Source organism: Danaus plexippus, chromosome 2 (genome assembly GCF_018135715.1).
Source record: "Danaus plexippus chromosome 2, MEX_DaPlex, whole genome shotgun sequence".
In the NCBI taxonomy this organism is placed as follows: domain Eukaryota; kingdom Metazoa; phylum Arthropoda; class Insecta; order Lepidoptera; family Nymphalidae; genus Danaus; species Danaus plexippus.
This window is the reverse complement of record NC_083537.1, coordinates 6,285,910-6,304,160: the sequence shown is the minus strand read 5'-3', so window position 1 is coordinate 6,304,160 and position 18,251 is coordinate 6,285,910. Positions and strand designations below refer to the sequence as shown.

The following is an 18,251-nucleotide window of genomic DNA, read 5'->3' as shown; positions in this document are numbered from 1 at the left end:
ATATTGTAATTAATAAGGGGATTTTTTTTGGTTTTAACACGGTATCTGCTTCCAGTAAGTTCTGTAATGGTATGTAAGGTGAGATAAGGTAAGTAGTAACAAGTTCTGCAAATCACGTAAATTTACGAGTGCTATAAATTGGATAATTATTTTTACATTATGATGCTCGATCACGAAATATCTAAATTATTCCAAGTACCTTTTATGAATTACATAATGGAAATAGATATATAGTAAAAACCAAGACAGGTTGAGACTGAGAAAATCTTGTATGTCTATTTGTTCATATAAATTTTGATGTTCAAACTATACTTATTTTGTTTCATAAGTTTTAATTGAATTTTTATGAAAAACTTAAAAATATATATATTAGTATTATTATAAACTTTCGGCTGACTATCAATGAATGCAAGACGTGAGTATTTTTAAAAACTTTATTAGGCAACAAGCTTAACATACTTCCTTATGTTACGAATATAATATATTAATATCACTGTAATCCGATATACGTGGTTTTGTACTAGTACTAAAAATAAATAAATACATAGAAACTTTCTTATACACGTTCCTATAAACATTGAAACTATTACACGTAAAAAAATGTCACTTTGTGAACACCATGTATAAACTAGATAAAAATAACACTTTGAAATGACACGTTTAATTGAGTACAAAAGAAATTTATAAAATAAAACATGATATTTTACACGGTTTTAGATTAATTTTGTGTTGAAATCGCTGTAATACTTGTATTTCTTAGATACGTATAAAAGACTTCGATTGCGTCTGATGCTTGTAAGAACGTCCTCCTTGTGACATATCAAATACATTGTTGTTAAAAACGTCAATAAAATTCAAAAATCAAACTCATCAAACCTGTTTTCTTCTCAGCCATCATAAGTCTCTTAAATTTAGGAATAACAGATGACTAATAGATATAATTTGGTTATATTGAAGGTAGTTCCACCCTTCTCGTATAACCTAACATATTTATTTAACAATAACAATAAACAAAATCCCCTTAAATTTTATAATACGGTCTTTCTTTACATGTTATAAATATATAAACTGCTTTTGTATTTCTTATTAAAGAAAAAAACAATACTTAGATGAAACAATGCGAAATAAAATAACTATTTAAAATCCAGCGAATCACAAAATATTGTAAAAGGTTGCTTTATGTATAATTATTCACTTCAATGGTGTAGTAAGTCTCTTAACATCTATCAATTGATTTATTTAAAATCGATTTTTATAGATTATTGACTTAAAATGATTGTCTTGTCTTCATCATATAATCAAATAAATCATACCTTTCCATAGGTACTGAATATTAAAATTTTCATCAACACAACAAATGAGCAATAGATGTTGATACATGCTTTACAAATTTAATTTGAATATATGAATAATTTTGTACAATCCGACAATTTTCGTATCCAAAGGCAGTGATATTTATGGCTTACAACCGATTGATAAAAATTACTTATTATAATCATTTCTTCTCTATATGAAATTTCCTCATAATGATGTTTCATACAGTCAAAACGAAAATAAATCCAGAATGTGTGGCGATCGCCAGTTTCTTGTGTTGCTTCGGAGACAGGTTGAAGGCCATAGCTGGCACGTCTGAGAGCGGGAATCTCTCTGGGTAGTGGTCTCTCGGCTTGTTTGACTGTTGGAGGTAGCTCTGAAACACGAATGTTATAAGACATTTTTCTGTTAATAAAAGTTTAAATTATAATTATTTATGTATTTCTGCTAGATTTCTGTTTCAGCTTAATATCTTAAGATGACGGGACTTAGCAAAATATAGCTCTGTGATGTAAACGTGTTTATGACTAACAATATTTTATTCGAGTCCTATTGCACACCAATGAAACACGTTCTTAGGAGTATATTATATGTACATTCACCTTGTCACAATCTTCAGCTAGTTTCAACTCTACTCCATATTTCTTGACGGCGTCTTCATAAGTCACCGGCTCAAGTCTCGTGGCGAGGTCGTCATTCTTCTGCTTGGATTTCTTATCCACGAGCGGTTTCATTTGTAACAGCGCCACTGTCTGTACAAAGAGGAATGTTTACTAAATTTAGAGAATTAGACATAACATTGATAAGCAATTTTTTTGGGTACTAGATCTTTAACACTACTATATCCTTTCAAAGACTTAATAAGCTGTCTAGACCGATGATTGTTTTAAAGGCAGGTGTACACTAACAATTTTATTAAGGTCGTTATGCACGGGGTGTGTAGTGACGAGTCGCACCGCGGGCGGCGCCACTAGCGCCACCCGTCCGCACGTGTTGCATCCAGCACACGCCTGCTGCGAGCCCAGGCGACGCCCGTTCCCCACCCACGACAACACGTTCGGAGCTTGATATACTGGAAATATTCATAAATTACATTTTAATTCATATTACAATAATATCATTATTAAGACTATTTATTGTTATTATTATTATTAATTATAAACATAAAACATGTATATGATAATGTGATGTATAGAGCTTTTTTTAAATCATAAAAACTAAATCTTTTTATATCATAAGACGTCTCGGACAGTCCCGATTAGTTTCAAAATGATTCTGCTTTTTCAACATAACTTACTATATGGAATTAAAAAGAACTGGTCGAATATAAATATTTTACAAAGAAAAATTAAATGAAATCGCTATTGAATGTATTATTATTATACAAATAACAGACGAACCGATAGCGTCGTTCCCAGCCAGCAGTAGGTCGGGCCAGTGCGGCATGAAGCAGGCCGAGGTGGCGGTGACTGCGGAGCGAGAGCCGCGGCCGACTCCGCGACACACGGACCGCGAGCCGCCGGTAGCCGACGAAGAACCCGCCGGGCACGACACGCCGCTACTAGGAAATGACGTCACCGCTGAAATTATACATACGTATATATTTTAACCTGTTACAGTTCCTATACATATATGGTATGGTTGTAAAAATATGATAATAACAATATGTAGGAATGTCTAGTATTTCTACAGTTACTTTAATAACGATAGAATAGATTTTTACAACCATAAGTTTTGAGGGAAAGGGAAATAAGTTGTGGGAAGGGTTTTTATTTGTTAATAAAAATGATTTCAATATATATAAAGTTTGTTTGAGAAAGATCGTCTCACCGGTGACACATGTGTTGTGTGTTCGTTCGTCTTGATAAGGATAGAATATCTTAACGCCGTCCTCTGTTTCGGTCAAAAGAGGAGAATCGCACGACAGATTATACGAGGCGGTTGTTCCATCAGAATATCCGACTACTATAGTGGAATGCCCTTTTTGCTGAAATGAACGATTAACATTAAAGTTATTTTTAAATATATGCTATGCTATTGCGTATATGCTTTTACTGTTAGCTCACCGCTGGCCAATTGATAGCTGTAGCTTGATACTTCCGCCGATCACCACGAGTCAATCTCAGCTCCGCGACTGGCTTTAGGTTGAAAATCTTTTTCCCCCTAAAAAAATAATAATTAATATGAATTTACTACATTTTCATATCTTAAATATGTTCCTTATTTAAATATGTTAACACCTACCCGTCCGTTATGCTTGAAGGATAGGGTACTGATAATATGTACGCTGAACCGTTTGAGCATGCTATAGATAAAAGACCAAGTCTTTTAAAAGTTGTCGGCTCTCCGTTCAACATGTCACGCGTGCCCGATGGACACCAATCTTTCGCCCAAATTGTCCCAAAATCAAGAGCTATACCCAGAGCAAATTTTGGTTTCCTGTAATATATTAAATATTTTTAGCAAAACAACCAAGGAGACGACGACCACTTAAACGGTCACGAACTTTGTGTTTTCGCAATAATTTCTTAGTGAATGTGTTAATCGTATTAGCAAGATAATATTTATATCGACTTCAGGCAGAATTTTTAAAGTATAAAAATAAATAAATAATCAAACAATACGCAACTCGGTACATCACTTTGATCTCATCGAGTAATAACTGGGATTTATTTTTATGGTGTACAAAGAAAGTAAACAAACAACAGTTCCAACTCTCGTCATTCCGGTTAAAGCACTTCCAAAACACTTTTTCGTATTGAACATACAAAAGTGTTTACATCTAAATCCTCTTATTTTATTATAAACATTTTACTTATTTTCATGCTCATGAGATGAATTTAAAACATTTTCCTTAAGCGTAATTTGCTGTTTTTCGCAATATTTTTTTTTTTTTGTACAATAAGATTAGATTTTAATAAATTCAGAACTAGACACGATGATCGTACTAGCAGCAGTATTTATATGTAAAGTAATTACAGTTTCCCAATTTGAACACAAATGCTATAAGAAATGGAGGAACAACGACAAATAGTATAAATTTACAGCAGATTAATATTTTGCTTTTCCTCACACACTTTAACTAGAAAAACTGTGAATAAATTCTATCATAGTCATAATAGTTTTGTATCTGTATGGATAATTAAATGACCTACAATCATGATCCATTCCAGCTATATATAATTTAATATAATAATATGTTCTAACGTGCGCATGTCCCCGTAGTCCCATATCTGCAGCATGGCGTGGTGTGTGTGACACGTGTCGGCGGGGAGGCGTGGCGCGTCCCGGGACACGTGCACGGCCGCGCTCAACACGTGACCCAGCTCGTCCTCCGCGTCCGACACGTGCGGCGGACACCACGACACGCACTGGATACAACCGCCCGTGAAAGATGCACTCACTGGAACACATAGGAATAAAATAATAGAAATATAACTCTAGTACTAATTTAGGTACATAGTCGACTTTTCTTTGGTATGATAATTCGTTTGTGTGCTGTCAAATCTCTATGTAGACATTTCATCCGAATCTGTCAAAAACCTTTTCTATTTATATTTCTCATTTAATCTACTGACAGAATCAATTCTAAGCGTACGCAGTGCCTACGCGACGTACCCCACTTGTGATCATTAACCGACTCAAACTTCTTCAACGCTATCCATTCGTCTTTCTGTAACTGTAATTTGCACGATTCCTCCAAGGTCGGCAAGTAATTTGTCAGCAGGTCATCTGACACGACCTCGTACTCGCATGTCCTCCACTGTGGGTACAGTATGTCGCTCGTTAAGAACTTCTCACGACTGAAACAATATACACATTTTCTATACATTAGTAAAAAATAATAAATGGATTTTGAGTAAAACAATATTGTTTATATTTAAAATTAAGTAATTTAAATTCAAACCATCAAGATTGCTGTACTCACAAGTCCTCTGCACTCTCAGCTAAATACGTCTGCGTGTTTTTGACGGGAAACGGTAAGAATGCAGTAGCAGGATCTAAGACGAAATGAATAGAAGTCATTGGTAAAGGAATTAGTTGATAAATGAGTTGATGCATCCAACCATATAGACACTTAATGTTGGTGTGGTTTAAAAGGAACTCACTTGAGTCAGAATGTTTTTTTTTCTTAGTATTATTCTTCTGAGGCTTTTCTAGTTCTTCCTCTAACAGTTCACAGTTAGCGTCGCTGTCCTCAGATTCTTGTTCCGAACTGAATTGCAGAGAATCTTCGGACTCGCTAAAGTTATACTTCGTCTTCGAGCACGTGTGCTTCTTCAAATCTTCTTCGGAATCGCCACCAAAGTCGCAAGTAGGACAGTTATGCTTAAATTGCTGTAAGTATTTTAAGAAAGGATATCAATTATTTTCATATATAAAAGTATTTTTTTATAATCAACACGTGATATTTAGTATTGATAATTTAGTACCAAAGAGTTAATTTACCTTTTTATACTTTTCAATAACATGACGGGCTCTGGAAAGAAAAAATGTAATGAGAGTTAAAATTTACATGTTACAATTTACATGGTTGCAGTTGTTTGGAAAATTAAATAGAAATAATAAAATCATATACAGATTCGTATAATTCTTCGTCAGAGTGATATCTTGTCTTAGAAGCAATTGAAAGCAAAACTCTAAGCTTAACAAACGAAACAAATTTCATATTTTTATAATTAGCTAGGATAATTTTTTTTCTTGATCTATAGTTTTCCTCACCTCTCAGCAGCTTGTCTCTTCTCAGGTAACGCGTCAGAGTGTTTCTGTTGTTTTTGTTTCTCCTCCTTCTCCACTTGTAGCTCCAGCTTTCTCTGTTTCGCGTACTCCTGATCTCTGTGCATCGATATATGTTGATTCTTATATATCAGTAAATATTTATTATTGCATATGTCGCAGACGCCTCTATGTTTATCGATTTCCTAAAATAAATCAACATCATATGTGTAGCTGTCAAAAATAATAAATATCTAATTTTGTTACATAATTATATGTATATATATGTTGTTTACCTCTTCAGTTTTCCCACACTGCAACACGTGGGCGAAGAACCCCACGGCGGAAACCCGCGTTATACCGCACGCATTGCAAACGAATTTATTATAAGCCTGTTTGTATTCCTTCAAACATTTCTCAACCGCTGTTCCATTGTTGGTATCCTGTAAATTACAATAATGACCTTGAAACACCCTGTATACTTTTTTATTAATGTTTATTTACTATTCTATTGTATTTATTAAGCATGTAGTAAAATACTAAGAGCAAGGAATTTAATTTTATAATAATAATATTAATTCTATGTTTCTATTACAATAGGTGTCTGTTGATCCAGCCACGCCACGTTGTAATGTGTCTTCATAGCATGGGTCTTCCACATTTTACTTGCAACTTCTTCGCCGCAAACACCGCATTTACAGGTTTCTGTAATTTTTTTAATACTACATAATTTTCTTCAAAAAAAATCTACCAACATTATACAGAAAAAATTAATTGAATGCGCTATTTAAATATGTGATTCAATGATCTAGAAAGTAAAGATTCAATATGGTTGATAGCTTTTATAAACTAAACATTACTCATGCAATAATCAGACTAGATTTATTTTATAAACCGCAAAAAGAATTCTTTCTTCAACAAATTTCAAACTAGGAGTAAAACTGCTTATTGGACAAATATAAAGTTAGTCAGGAGACCGTACTTTGTCCGATCTCAAAATGTTCGTTATGGACGATGAAATCAAACATTATTATGGTTTATAACATTAAATCGTCACCTTGTTTAAGAACTTCATCTGTGATAAACGAGTCCTGGGAGTTACAGGACTCTATATGTTGGAGGAATGTCTTAACATATTTCCTGTTGGTGCCGCAGTTGTTGCAAACCAGACCCTTATATTTCTTACTCATCGCATACAGATGGTTATACACATCCTCTTCGTTATCTAAATTCTATCAAAAAAAATAAATTTAAAGATTTCAATTATGTATCAAAACTACACTTATGCATTTAATATATATCAAAAAACAAAACATTTGTATTTAACAAATTTAACGAGAGGTATAACAGCCAAATCTCTCTACAATCTACTAAAAGTCTTGGGCTTGTCCAGAACTAACATCAGTTCATTCTTGGAACGTGCGTAGAAGGCAGCCCTAGTAGGTTCTTTTCAAATTTGGTTAGGCAGAGAGAGGAGCTTGGACGGTAAAGGTGAGCGTTAAATGCGCGTTAGATAGGAGCTCCTTGAACCTACACCTGGGCCGCAAGTCCCAGGGACTGTTGGAAACTGTTTCCATACGAGCTCCTCTCCCTGCAACGCGATAGCTTGGCACCCGCACGGTGAATCCATGGAATGCTGAGAGGTTTCGTCGCATCATATATAATATAATTACCACAGGCTTCTGTCCTTCCTGCCACGCCTTATAGAAGTGTTCTTTTTTTATATGATTCTCCCATTGCTTTCTATCAATTTCCTTTGAGCACACTCCACATCTAACAATTCCCTCTAAGTCTCCAGTCACATCGTCTCCCAAGGTTTTGTTTATTGACACATTACTTTCGTTCATAGTGGAATCCAATGTACAGTTTGGATTCTGAAAGAATAATATAAATGTTTAATATTTTTCATTAATGTCCAATGTATGAATTATGTTCTATCTTCTCTATGACAGTTCCTGTGTTTGATATATTGATTGTTAAAAATTATATAGTACAATGTTTAAATATATATTGATATAGTACAATACTAATGAAATTTCCTTGACTAATGAAATATTCTAAAGAACACAGTCTTTCAAACCGTATTAGTGCAACATCATTGCCAACGAAAATTTTATAAAATGAGTTAAAACTTATTTAAGGTAAAATGTTGCAACAAATAAAATTAACTTACCTCTTCCCCATCACATTTCTCTATGTGCTTCAAATAAGAATTAACATACTTGCGTCGACACCCGCACTTACTGCATAGAAGTCCGCCGAGATCTTTGGACAGATTATATAAATGTGAATACACATGCTCAGTGTCATTGAGATCCTGAAAAAAATCAAAACGTTATTAAAACTGTGATAAAAGTTTTTGAAAAAAAAAAATGTATACAAATATTTGGAAATTTATAATCTATCTAAGTAGCTCACCAACTCTTGTTCCCCAGCTTTCCACGCTAGATATTTGTGTTCTTTGAATTGGTGGTTTTGCCATTCGTTAGCTGACATCTTGTTCTGACACACTCCACATGTTACTGACGTATCATCTTCAGCTCCTACCGAATTGTCTGCTGTATCCTACAAGAAGAAATTAAATTAGAAACTTTCTCAAGCTTTTACCAAGGACTTCTTGTCTACATTCAAATAATTATAAAAATTGCTTAAATATGTAGTTGTTATAAAATAAACTCTTTAATAAAAGTTGGAGCACTCTATATAGAGTTACCATTTTTTGTATAGATATATTAAATATTCACTTTATTATATTCTTATTCTAGAATTCAAGCACACACCATTCCTTCGTCTAATTTTCCACATTTTTGAATATGTTTGAAGAAAGAGTCCGAACACTTGCGTTTTGTGCCGCAGGATTTGCACTCGAATCTTTTAACATCACTAGCCAACTTATTCAAATGCCTTTTAACTGCTTCTTCATCTCCAACATCCTGAAAATATATTCAAATATTCCTTTAATAATTAGAACTAAACTATATTTATTGGTTTACTCAAGGAAGACATCTTTTGTATTTTGATATAACTCTTAATTATAAGAAAATTCCAAATAACAATCATAATAGATAGGCATTATGAATTTTTATCCAGATTAGATATTACTTATTTTTTCTGTGAAAAACTTTCAAGAACTGTACTGTAGTGTACAATACGCGCTCAGGTATCTACGCACTACAAACTATTAGCTTGTCACCGCTAGATGGCGCTATGATAAATACAAAAAAATACGTAAAAAAAATAAAACATGAAAACATAACCAAGAACAAATGGCATAAAAATATATAAATTACCAATACTTTATCTCCATCTTTCCAAGCTATATAATTATGCTCTTTAGCTATATGTTCTATCCACAAGCTTTTGGGGACTTGTGTCTTGCAAACTCCACATACTGTGTGTTTCGATTGACGCGACATTACATTTTTTAAATCATCCGATTGTTCAACGTGACCCTGCAATAAAAAAAAACATTCAATTAAATATAACAGCATTGTAACAAAAAAAATCAGTTAACAACATGAAATGAATTTATGAAACTTAACCACATTTTTATCTATTACACGAAAACATCATCGCTGGAGCGTGAATTCATTGTAACGAATACAAAATAAAAAATAAGCGTTATATACACTCACATATAAAATACATCCTTCCACATGGCTTAAAAATTTCTTCACCCGCTTAATAACTTTATCACATATCACGCACACTAATTTTCCGTTATCATTCAAATGTCGCTTGAGTCGATCACATAGAAGATCATTATTGAAATCCTGGAAATGAAAATATACAGAGTTTAAAGTACTGCAGAGAATAGACGCGCAAACATATACCAGAATCATGACCAAATTCACTTACAAATTTCTGACCCTCTTCCCAGGCTATAAAACAATGATCCCTAACATGATTATCCCATTCACTAGTTACCACCTTAGCTTTACATAAACCACACGAAATATTTCTATTTTCTATAACATCTTCCATCTTTTTCTTCTTAGTTACTTCTGGACTAACATCGTTTAATGATAAAGAATTTTTTCTTTTCTAAAATAGAAATTCTATATTATTTTTCACTTAATTTATTTTTAGATTATTTTTGTATTAAATTCTCTTACCTTAGCAGTTTTGTGATGATTTTCATAAGTTACTTCAATTATTTTGGTATCGATGTTTTGTTCACTCGCGCTTTTACTATGACAATCAACGATACTATTTAATTCTCTATTACTTGTCTTAACATCAGTAAAAGTCTTTATTTCATTAACAACCGAACGTTTCTTTGGACCATATACGAATTTAGTTTCCCTTAAGATATTTTTATATGTTTTTTCGGAAGACGCATTTTCTGTAATTTTTACAAGTTTCGGTTCATCAGATATATTTTCTTCACTGGTAACATTATTACGTACGTAATTTCTGTCACTTCTTCTACGACATTTGTTTGTAGATTTGATTTTATTCATAGACCCGTCTTCGGTATCTTCAATCGTGCGTTTTCTACTTTTGTTTTGCGTTGTGACTGAGCTATTACTTTTACTGCACTCTGAAGAAACCTATTTAAAAAAAAAATTATTTTATTATTCAACAGGAACATTGAATATATATAATATTATTTCTGTGTTGTTCATAAAAAATACTTACATCTTGCAATTCTCTATTAACATCTTGAGAATGTAATGGTTTGTTTCTTTTTGCTTCATCAGTATTTTTAACCTGTGGTTCAATAGATTGAGTTATTTGACGGGTTTCAGCTTCTTTATTAATTTCGACTAAATCTTCATTTTCAATATCACTATTTACACTCATCCAACATATATTGCAAACATCTGTACTGTTCTGTTCTTGGTCGTCTTCTTTGACTGTTTCTATTTCATTATACTCAGGCTCGTTTATATTTACATCATATACTTTGTTATCTTCATAAATACTAAGTAATGTATCTAGAGAACATTCAGCACCTTTTTGCTCCCAATAATGTATATGTTGATAATCATCATCTTTGTCGTAGTAGAAAAAATAACCAAAATCTTTACATACACAAAATTTTTGTGATCTCTTTTCATATATACTATTTATATTATTTACATCTAAGTTTATGTTTACCTCAACATCTAAATTATTTTTTATGCAGTCTTGATTATCTAGAAACAACTGTTTCAAGCACTTTGTTTGTTTTCTTTTAAAATAAGTCTTTAAATCTTTATCATAAATACCTTTGTTTACATTATCATCATCTCCACCGGGTTTCTCAACACCCTGTATACACAGCTTTGATTTAACTTTGTTTTGATTGACATTTATAATTTTATTTCTAGTACTTATTTCTAGGTTCTTGTTATTAATTTTGGCATCTTTTCTGTCACCTAAAATTTTTTCGTCTGCTGAAGTTTTTACATCACAAGATTTATTTTCCTGATCATAGTTAATGCTAAGTTCGGAATGTTCGGGAACTACTATATCAATTGTTTCTGTGACAGTGAAGTGACATACACTATCAGGAATGGAGAAATTTAAATCTTTACTCGCATCTGCCTCATCAACATTTTCATTTATAACATGAATAATAGTTACAATTTCTTCTGAACTAGAAATAGCATGTTCATCTTGCTGCTCAGACGTGATCTTTAAATCTTTGTCACAATTTTTCACAAGATCCTGGTTTTCATTTGAGCATTTTTCTTCATGATTCTTATTCATAATTATATCTCCATTTGTATTATTTATCAAATTTATTTCCTTTGATAACTTTAAACCATCGTTATCTATTTGGAACTGAATTGATTTGTCCAATTGATCTTGAATTCCGTTATTTATGTTGGCAACTTTATTTTCTACTGCTTTACAATCATTGAATGGTTTATCATTGTTATCCTTACAATCATTATTATTTTTCTCCTTTGATGGCACTGAAGCTGCACCATTTTTGATATTAATAGTTTTTTCTGTAATTATTGTGTTAATTGGCACAGAAGCAAGATTATTGCTAACCAGTATCTCAGATGTTATTAAATCTTTAATTTTCTCCAACCCAATAATTTCTTCAGATATTATGTTTATTTTATTATTTGACTTTTGTAGTTTTCCTGAAATTTTTTAAAAAGAAAAATAATTTACCTTTTTTTGCTAATGATATCATTTGTACTTCTCTATAAAAAAGATATTAGACTAATGGTAAAACTCAAACAACATAATATTAATTACCTCTGGCATTATTTTTCTGCACACCGTTGGAACTGTTTGATTTATTTTCTAAAGTTATATTAACTACTCTATTGTTTTTTGGGCTATTACTTTTTAAAGGTTTGGAAACATTGCACTCTATGGTGGCTATAGCGTTTTCAAAATTATTGAACTCGAGATCATTTAAACCGTTGGTTGCCTTCAAATTAGTAAATGTGGGACTTAAGAAAACTGATGCCTTCATCAAATTAGCTGTTTCTAAAATCGAAGATCCATCAAATTCTTCATCATTATTTTTACCAGGTACATAATTGGGTGCATTGATATCCAATACAGATATGTCTTCAGGTTGTCTGGTACCTGTAAATGTAAGCTTTTTGTGTATTTTCAAGTATTTTATTTAAACATAAACTCAATTAATATAAACATTTTGTCTTATTTCATCATCATACCTGATTTTGCATTTGTTCCATTACTACAGGGCTGAATATTTCCTAAATCAATGCCCAATTTTTCTAAAATGTTAGGTGGTAATACCATAACTTCTGGAGGGTCATTCTGAAGTAACTTTGTAGATTCCATTATTTTTAATTACTTCTTAAATCCTTTTATATAAATATTTGAACTAAAAAAATATATAAAAAAGTGAAATATATAAAACTTGTTTTATTATTCAATGTTTAATTTAAAAAAGTTCATTAAAAAGGTTCAATAAACTGAGGTTTGAACTATGGATATCCAAAAATGATACAAGTGTGTTATATATTGTGCCAGAAGCAATAACGCACATTGAATTAAATTTTTGATCTTAATCTAAAATTTTACATGGAATATTAAAAAAATATATATTTTGACTTTTCATTTCAAGTCTTAGATTTCATAAAACATAACTTGATAAACACATACAAACGACAATTGTTACTTTTATTAAACGAATAAAATTAAATACAACTACTATAGAAAAATATTTTCAAATAATAATTATACCAAAATTTAGTTTTTATAATTTGTTAGGATCGATCCAGTAACTTATATTTAACACGTGCTTAAAGTAAACCAGAGGAGCAAAATAATAACACGTTAAATTTGATTGGGATTGAAACAGAAATTATAAATTTCAAAGTATTTTCTTCCAGTAAAAACAGAATTTACAAAATTTTGTAAATGTACTTAAAATATGGCATAATCTACTTACGTACACAATTACCGTCGATGGCATAGCGGTTTATAATACTTATGACACCAAAAGCAAGTCTGATTAATAAAAATACGTTCTACGCCGAGAAACTATATTATCACATGGAAAATAAACTCCAATTTTCTTTTCTAATATCCTGTATTAGGTTAGATCTTGTCTCGTTTTCACCAAAGACAACAAGGATTTGACAAAAAAACTTATTTGCAAGACTGTCGCAGAACATAGATTAATTTCTGTTGGAGTTTACTTTCGTTAAATATTAATAATAAAGATTAAATCAAACTTATTCTCAAGTTTTTTGTTAAATTTTTGATAAAATTATAGTAATTATCTATTTATCGTTTATTCAAAAATAAATGTAACATGTTAAATACATTTTATTAAAAGTGTGGTGGCAACATTTTGTAAACCGTATAACTTTCAGGCTCAAAAGGATTCGTATCCAGAGCCGTAAAAACCTTTACGTATAACTTTTAATAATAATGACAGTTTATTCTTCCCAGATCATTTGTTTATATTGATTCCTATAACCTTTTTAATAAATTTAATGTTTAACATTTTAAGCAAGTTTAACATTTTGAGTAATTATTATAAGTACAAGAAATGAAGTTAATAGTTTTTTTGTCCATGTGAATGTTATATGACAGTTTTAATAAAGAATAAAAGAAATCATTTCTAAAAATGAAGAATACGCCAAAAGCACTTTCATTTACTGTGCAATCTCAGTGTTTGAAAACACGTGCACGTACAGGACTAATGAAACTACCCCATTACACTGTAAAAACACCAGTATTCATGCCAGTAGGAACACAGGTAAATACGAATAAAAATAAGATATCCATATAGGTTTATACGTAGATATTGTTACTGAAATAAACCCAATCACATTTTTTTTTTTTAATTTTTCATGAACAACTCAGGGAACTATGAAAGGCATACTACCAGATCAACTTGAGGAGTTAGATTGTGAAATTATACTGGGAAATACTTATCATTTAGGAAACAGACCCGGTGTTGAAGTGCTTAAAAAAGCAGGAGGGCTTCATAAATTTATGGGTTGGAATAGGGCTCTTCTCACAGATTCAGGAGGATTCCAAATGGTGTCCTTATTGAAATTAGCAGAAATCACAGAGGAAGGAGTTAAATTTAGATCTCCTTATGATAACAGTGAAATTATGCTAACTCCAGAAAAATCTATTGAAATTCAAAATTGCATAGGTATTGCACATATTTCTATGATCAATATATGATTTTAGTTCTAAGTTAACAAGACTTTAGTCTGTTTCTGAGTATTTTATAATTGATATGATAATAGGAAAGAAAACCATCTACCTACCAATCATGTTTTAATGTCATTAGTAACTTAATTTCTCCTATAGGTGCAGATATTATTATGCAACTTGATGATGTTGTGCAAACAACATTTCAAGACTATGACAGAATTAAAGAAGCCACTGAAAGAACAAGTAGATGGCTGGACAGATGCTTAAGTGCACATCAGCGTCCTACTGAACAAAATATATTTCCTATTGTACAAGGATTGCTAAATGCTGATTTACGAAAGCAAAGTGCTGAGGAACACATGACCAAAGATGTTAATGGTTTTGCAATTGGAGGATTGAGGTTAGATTTGAATTATAACAAAAAATTAAGTGGTTAAAATCAAGTTATTTCTATCATATATATATTGATTATGATTCTTGAAATCATTAATTCTAGTTTGGTATTTGATCTGTGATAACAGAAAGAAGACTAGCTCTAATGCATTATATTTGAAAATAAAATATTGTAAAAATAATGCTCTACTTAATTAAAGTATACATAGCTACCAACGCCTTTATTTTAAGTAATAAAAAAAATTGTACCTAAATCCTGTTTTTATTACTTTTATATTCCAGTGGAGGTGAAGCAAAGGATGATTTTTGGCCAATGGTCAGTCTGAGCACTGGAATATTAGATAATAATCGACCACGCTACTTAATGGGAGTAGGATTAGCTGTAGACTTGGTTGTCTGTGTAGCTTTGGGAGTGGATATGTTTGACTGCGTTTTCCCCACACGCACTGCTGTAAGTCTATTAAAAGTTTTGCTTTAATTTAAATTGATTATGATTTATGAATCTACAACAATATCTTTCTATTGCAGAGATTTGGATGTGCACTTATCAACAAAGGTCAACTAAATTTAAAACAAAAGATTTATGAAACTGATTTGAATCCAATTGATATAGATTGCTTATGTGAAACATGCAAAAGATATACTAGGGCATATTTACATTGTATTGTTTCATCAGAGACGGTAGCTTGTCACCTTATATCTGTCCATAATATACATTTCCAGGTAATACTTTACTTTAATTTTTTCACAATAAATAACTTTCCAAATATTCATTTTAAAATTATATCATCTTTGTTTTAGATGCGGTTAATGAGAACTATGAGAGAAAATATTGAAAAAGGCACATTCCCTGAATTTGTTAAGCAATTCATGAATGAAGTTTATCCACAAAAAACTTTTCCATCTTGGATTATTAACTCATTAAGCTCAGTGGGGATCAGTTTAGAATAAGAATTGATGTTCTAATAAAAAAGTCGAGTTCATATATATCGCTTTATTATTTTAATTCTTCACATAAAGTCGTCAGAATCATTTCCATCATAATTTGTTGTCATATTCTCTGTTTTCATCAAAGTTGCATAACTTCTTAGCTCAGCTTCCTCCTTTTTTCGTTTTTCTTCTTCTTTTTCTTTCTCTTTCTTTTCTCTTAACAATTTCTTTTTATCTTCCCTTTCCAATCTATCTCTTGTTTCCCTCTCCAGTCTTAAATCAGGGAATGTTTCTTTTTTTGTTTTATTGAGCCTATTTATTGTTTCATTAATTCTTTTTACAACCCTGACTTTTCGAACTTCCTTGTCTCTATGAAAAGCAACTTGGCCAACCTTAAACAGATTAAATCAATATTACATAGCATTCAATGTTGGTTTACTCAAAAAGTACACTTTAGTTTTGAATCGGACATGTTCGCGAATTTTAGCAAAATGGAAAAATAACAATATTAGTCAGTGATTCGAATTTAGTTTTTAGAAGGGTAATCGTGGATCAAATCAAAGAGTGCTTGGATGCTGTCTAAGGTGACTTCTTGATGGCGGCCACCAAAAGTTGGTACAATGGGTTTCAGAAGATAAAACAAAAATCCACGATTTCGTATTGAAAAACTGCAGATTGAAAGTATGTTAGATACCTGAGATAGTACGCATCTCAAAAGACCGTCTGGGTCATATCCTGTATGATATTTTGGATACGAAAAGTAATCAACGAAATGATTCTGTATTATCTCACTCTAGTAAACAATCATATCTTTGAGACAACTTTGGAGGAATATGGATGCAGTTTTTAAAGCCACATACCAAGGAACAGTCAAAGCACTCTATGTCTGTCATATCAGCCATAAAGATGGAGGCCATTGTTTTTTGGGATTAACAAGATGTGATTCTACATCAACTACCTGGAGAAGGGCAAACCAATCACAGGGACTATACCGAATATTGATATGATTCAATGCTGAATTACGAAAACAATGACCCCATTCAACCATGATATCACACTTGGTCACACATCCATTCTCATCACAGCCAAATTTTTTGAATTAAGCTAAAACTACTGCCCCATCCATTACTTCCTTAAAGACCTACTTTACAAACCTTGAGAAGACCAATTTTTTAAACAGGTTAAGGAAATTGGAGCATAACTGAGTGCAATGTATGGGGTGAAAAGGTGACTTTGTTGATAAATGACTAGAGACTTTTTCAAAATTTTCGTTTTTCTTTTGTTGGATTAGTATTTATGGGTGGTCCCATAGTGTAATTCACATATATTTTTTTAACACAAGTGCTTGTTGATATAATTGATAAATATGAAAAGAATATAAATAATATTAGAAGTACTTATTACACAATATTATATTGTAACAAAATCTTTATAGTACCTCCATACTGGGTGTCTTCTTTAAATTAGACCACATAGTATAAACTATATCAATGTCATTCATCTTATTACCCATTATTGAATTAGCCTTTACCAGCTGGCAGGCATCATCAAGTACAGCATTTGGTATATCATCGATGGTTTGACCCTATTAAAGCGAAACCAAAATTAATTGCAAAATAGAATTGAAATTCTAATTAATAAGTTTTGCTTACATACTGGACCCAAACGTAGATATACATGGGCTGACGAAATTTTGTCTACATGAAACCATACGTCTTCAGGCCAACCCCACTTTATTAAATCTTCATCTACAAAAGGTTAAATCGAATTAAAACATTTTTCACATATTATATTCAAAATTGTTTTATTTTTGTGTTAACAAATTTACTTTCATGTTTATCGGCTCCCATAAATAGAGTAACCGGTGGTGCAACAACATTACTTGTAAAATAGAAAACCATTTTATATTTGATACGAAACAGAAATCAAAACAAAATCCACATTGTAATAAGACTATGAATTAAATTATTATTTCTTATGTCAGTGTTATAGCTGTCATTAACTTCATACAGACTAGTAAAAAAATTGGAGTAGACTGGTACAAAAATAATAGTAGTAAAGAAATACTATTATTTTTCTATTAAATAATAGTAGTAAGAAAGAAATCTGTAGAAGCATTTAAAACCTATAACTTTACAGAATTAAGAGTCAATAAATACTGATAACATAAATGAATTGTGATTTTGCTTAATAAAACCCTTGTTATTAAAAAGAATAATGAAGTAATTTTTATTCCTGTAAAAAGTTTAACAAAACACAATTTTTCTTCTTTTAATAAATTAGTTTGATGTTTAAAC

The 18,251-nt window shown here is 31.5% G+C and overlaps 3 protein-coding genes across 4 annotated transcripts; 1 reads left to right on the top strand and 2 right to left on the bottom strand.

Moving 5' to 3' along the window:
* Positions 1-420: 420 nt before the first annotated feature.
* On the bottom strand, positions 421-13,575 carry LOC116779612 (uncharacterized). 2 transcript variants are annotated; one of them, XM_032673992.2, is made up of 28 exons: positions 13,406-13,575; positions 12,663-12,835; positions 12,232-12,570; positions 10,672-12,113; positions 10,146-10,583; positions 9,889-10,074; positions 9,666-9,803; positions 9,321-9,482; positions 8,811-8,963; positions 8,449-8,595; positions 8,204-8,347; positions 7,704-7,904; positions 7,088-7,262; positions 6,626-6,735; positions 6,327-6,473; positions 6,037-6,236; positions 5,764-5,794; positions 5,424-5,652; positions 5,243-5,315; positions 4,933-5,117; positions 4,522-4,717; positions 3,559-3,753; positions 3,381-3,477; positions 3,145-3,301; positions 2,715-2,894; positions 2,223-2,386; positions 1,917-2,066; positions 421-1,690 (listed from the first exon to the last, which is right to left on the bottom strand). In XM_032673992.2, the coding sequence occupies exons 2-28, from the start codon at positions 12,790-12,792 to the stop codon at positions 1,535-1,537; spliced, it is 5,925 nt and encodes a 1,974-aa protein (XP_032529883.2). In that variant the 5' UTR covers positions 12,793-12,835; positions 13,406-13,575; the 3' UTR covers positions 421-1,534. The 2 variants fall into 2 exon arrangements, with proteins under 2 accessions (XP_032529883.2, XP_032529884.2); XM_032673993.2 differs by having other exon boundaries at positions 13,410-13,575.
* A 326-nt stretch (positions 13,576-13,901) lies between these two features.
* LOC116779706 (queuine tRNA-ribosyltransferase catalytic subunit) lies at positions 13,902-16,009 on the top strand. Its single transcript, XM_032674106.2, has 6 exons — positions 13,902-14,221; positions 14,329-14,626; positions 14,788-15,031; positions 15,307-15,475; positions 15,553-15,747; positions 15,826-16,009. The coding sequence occupies exons 1-6, from the start codon at positions 14,090-14,092 to the stop codon at positions 15,973-15,975; spliced, it is 1,188 nt and encodes a 395-aa protein (XP_032529997.1). The 5' UTR covers positions 13,902-14,089; the 3' UTR covers positions 15,976-16,009.
* On the bottom strand, positions 16,004-17,943 carry LOC116779707 (coiled-coil domain-containing protein 25). Its single transcript, XM_032674107.2, has 4 exons — positions 17,783-17,943; positions 17,611-17,702; positions 17,393-17,539; positions 16,004-16,346 (listed from the first exon to the last, which is right to left on the bottom strand). The coding sequence occupies exons 1-4, from the start codon at positions 17,853-17,855 to the stop codon at positions 16,035-16,037; spliced, it is 624 nt and encodes a 207-aa protein (XP_032529998.1). The 5' UTR covers positions 17,856-17,943; the 3' UTR covers positions 16,004-16,034.
* Between the last annotated feature and the right edge of the window lie 308 nt (positions 17,944-18,251).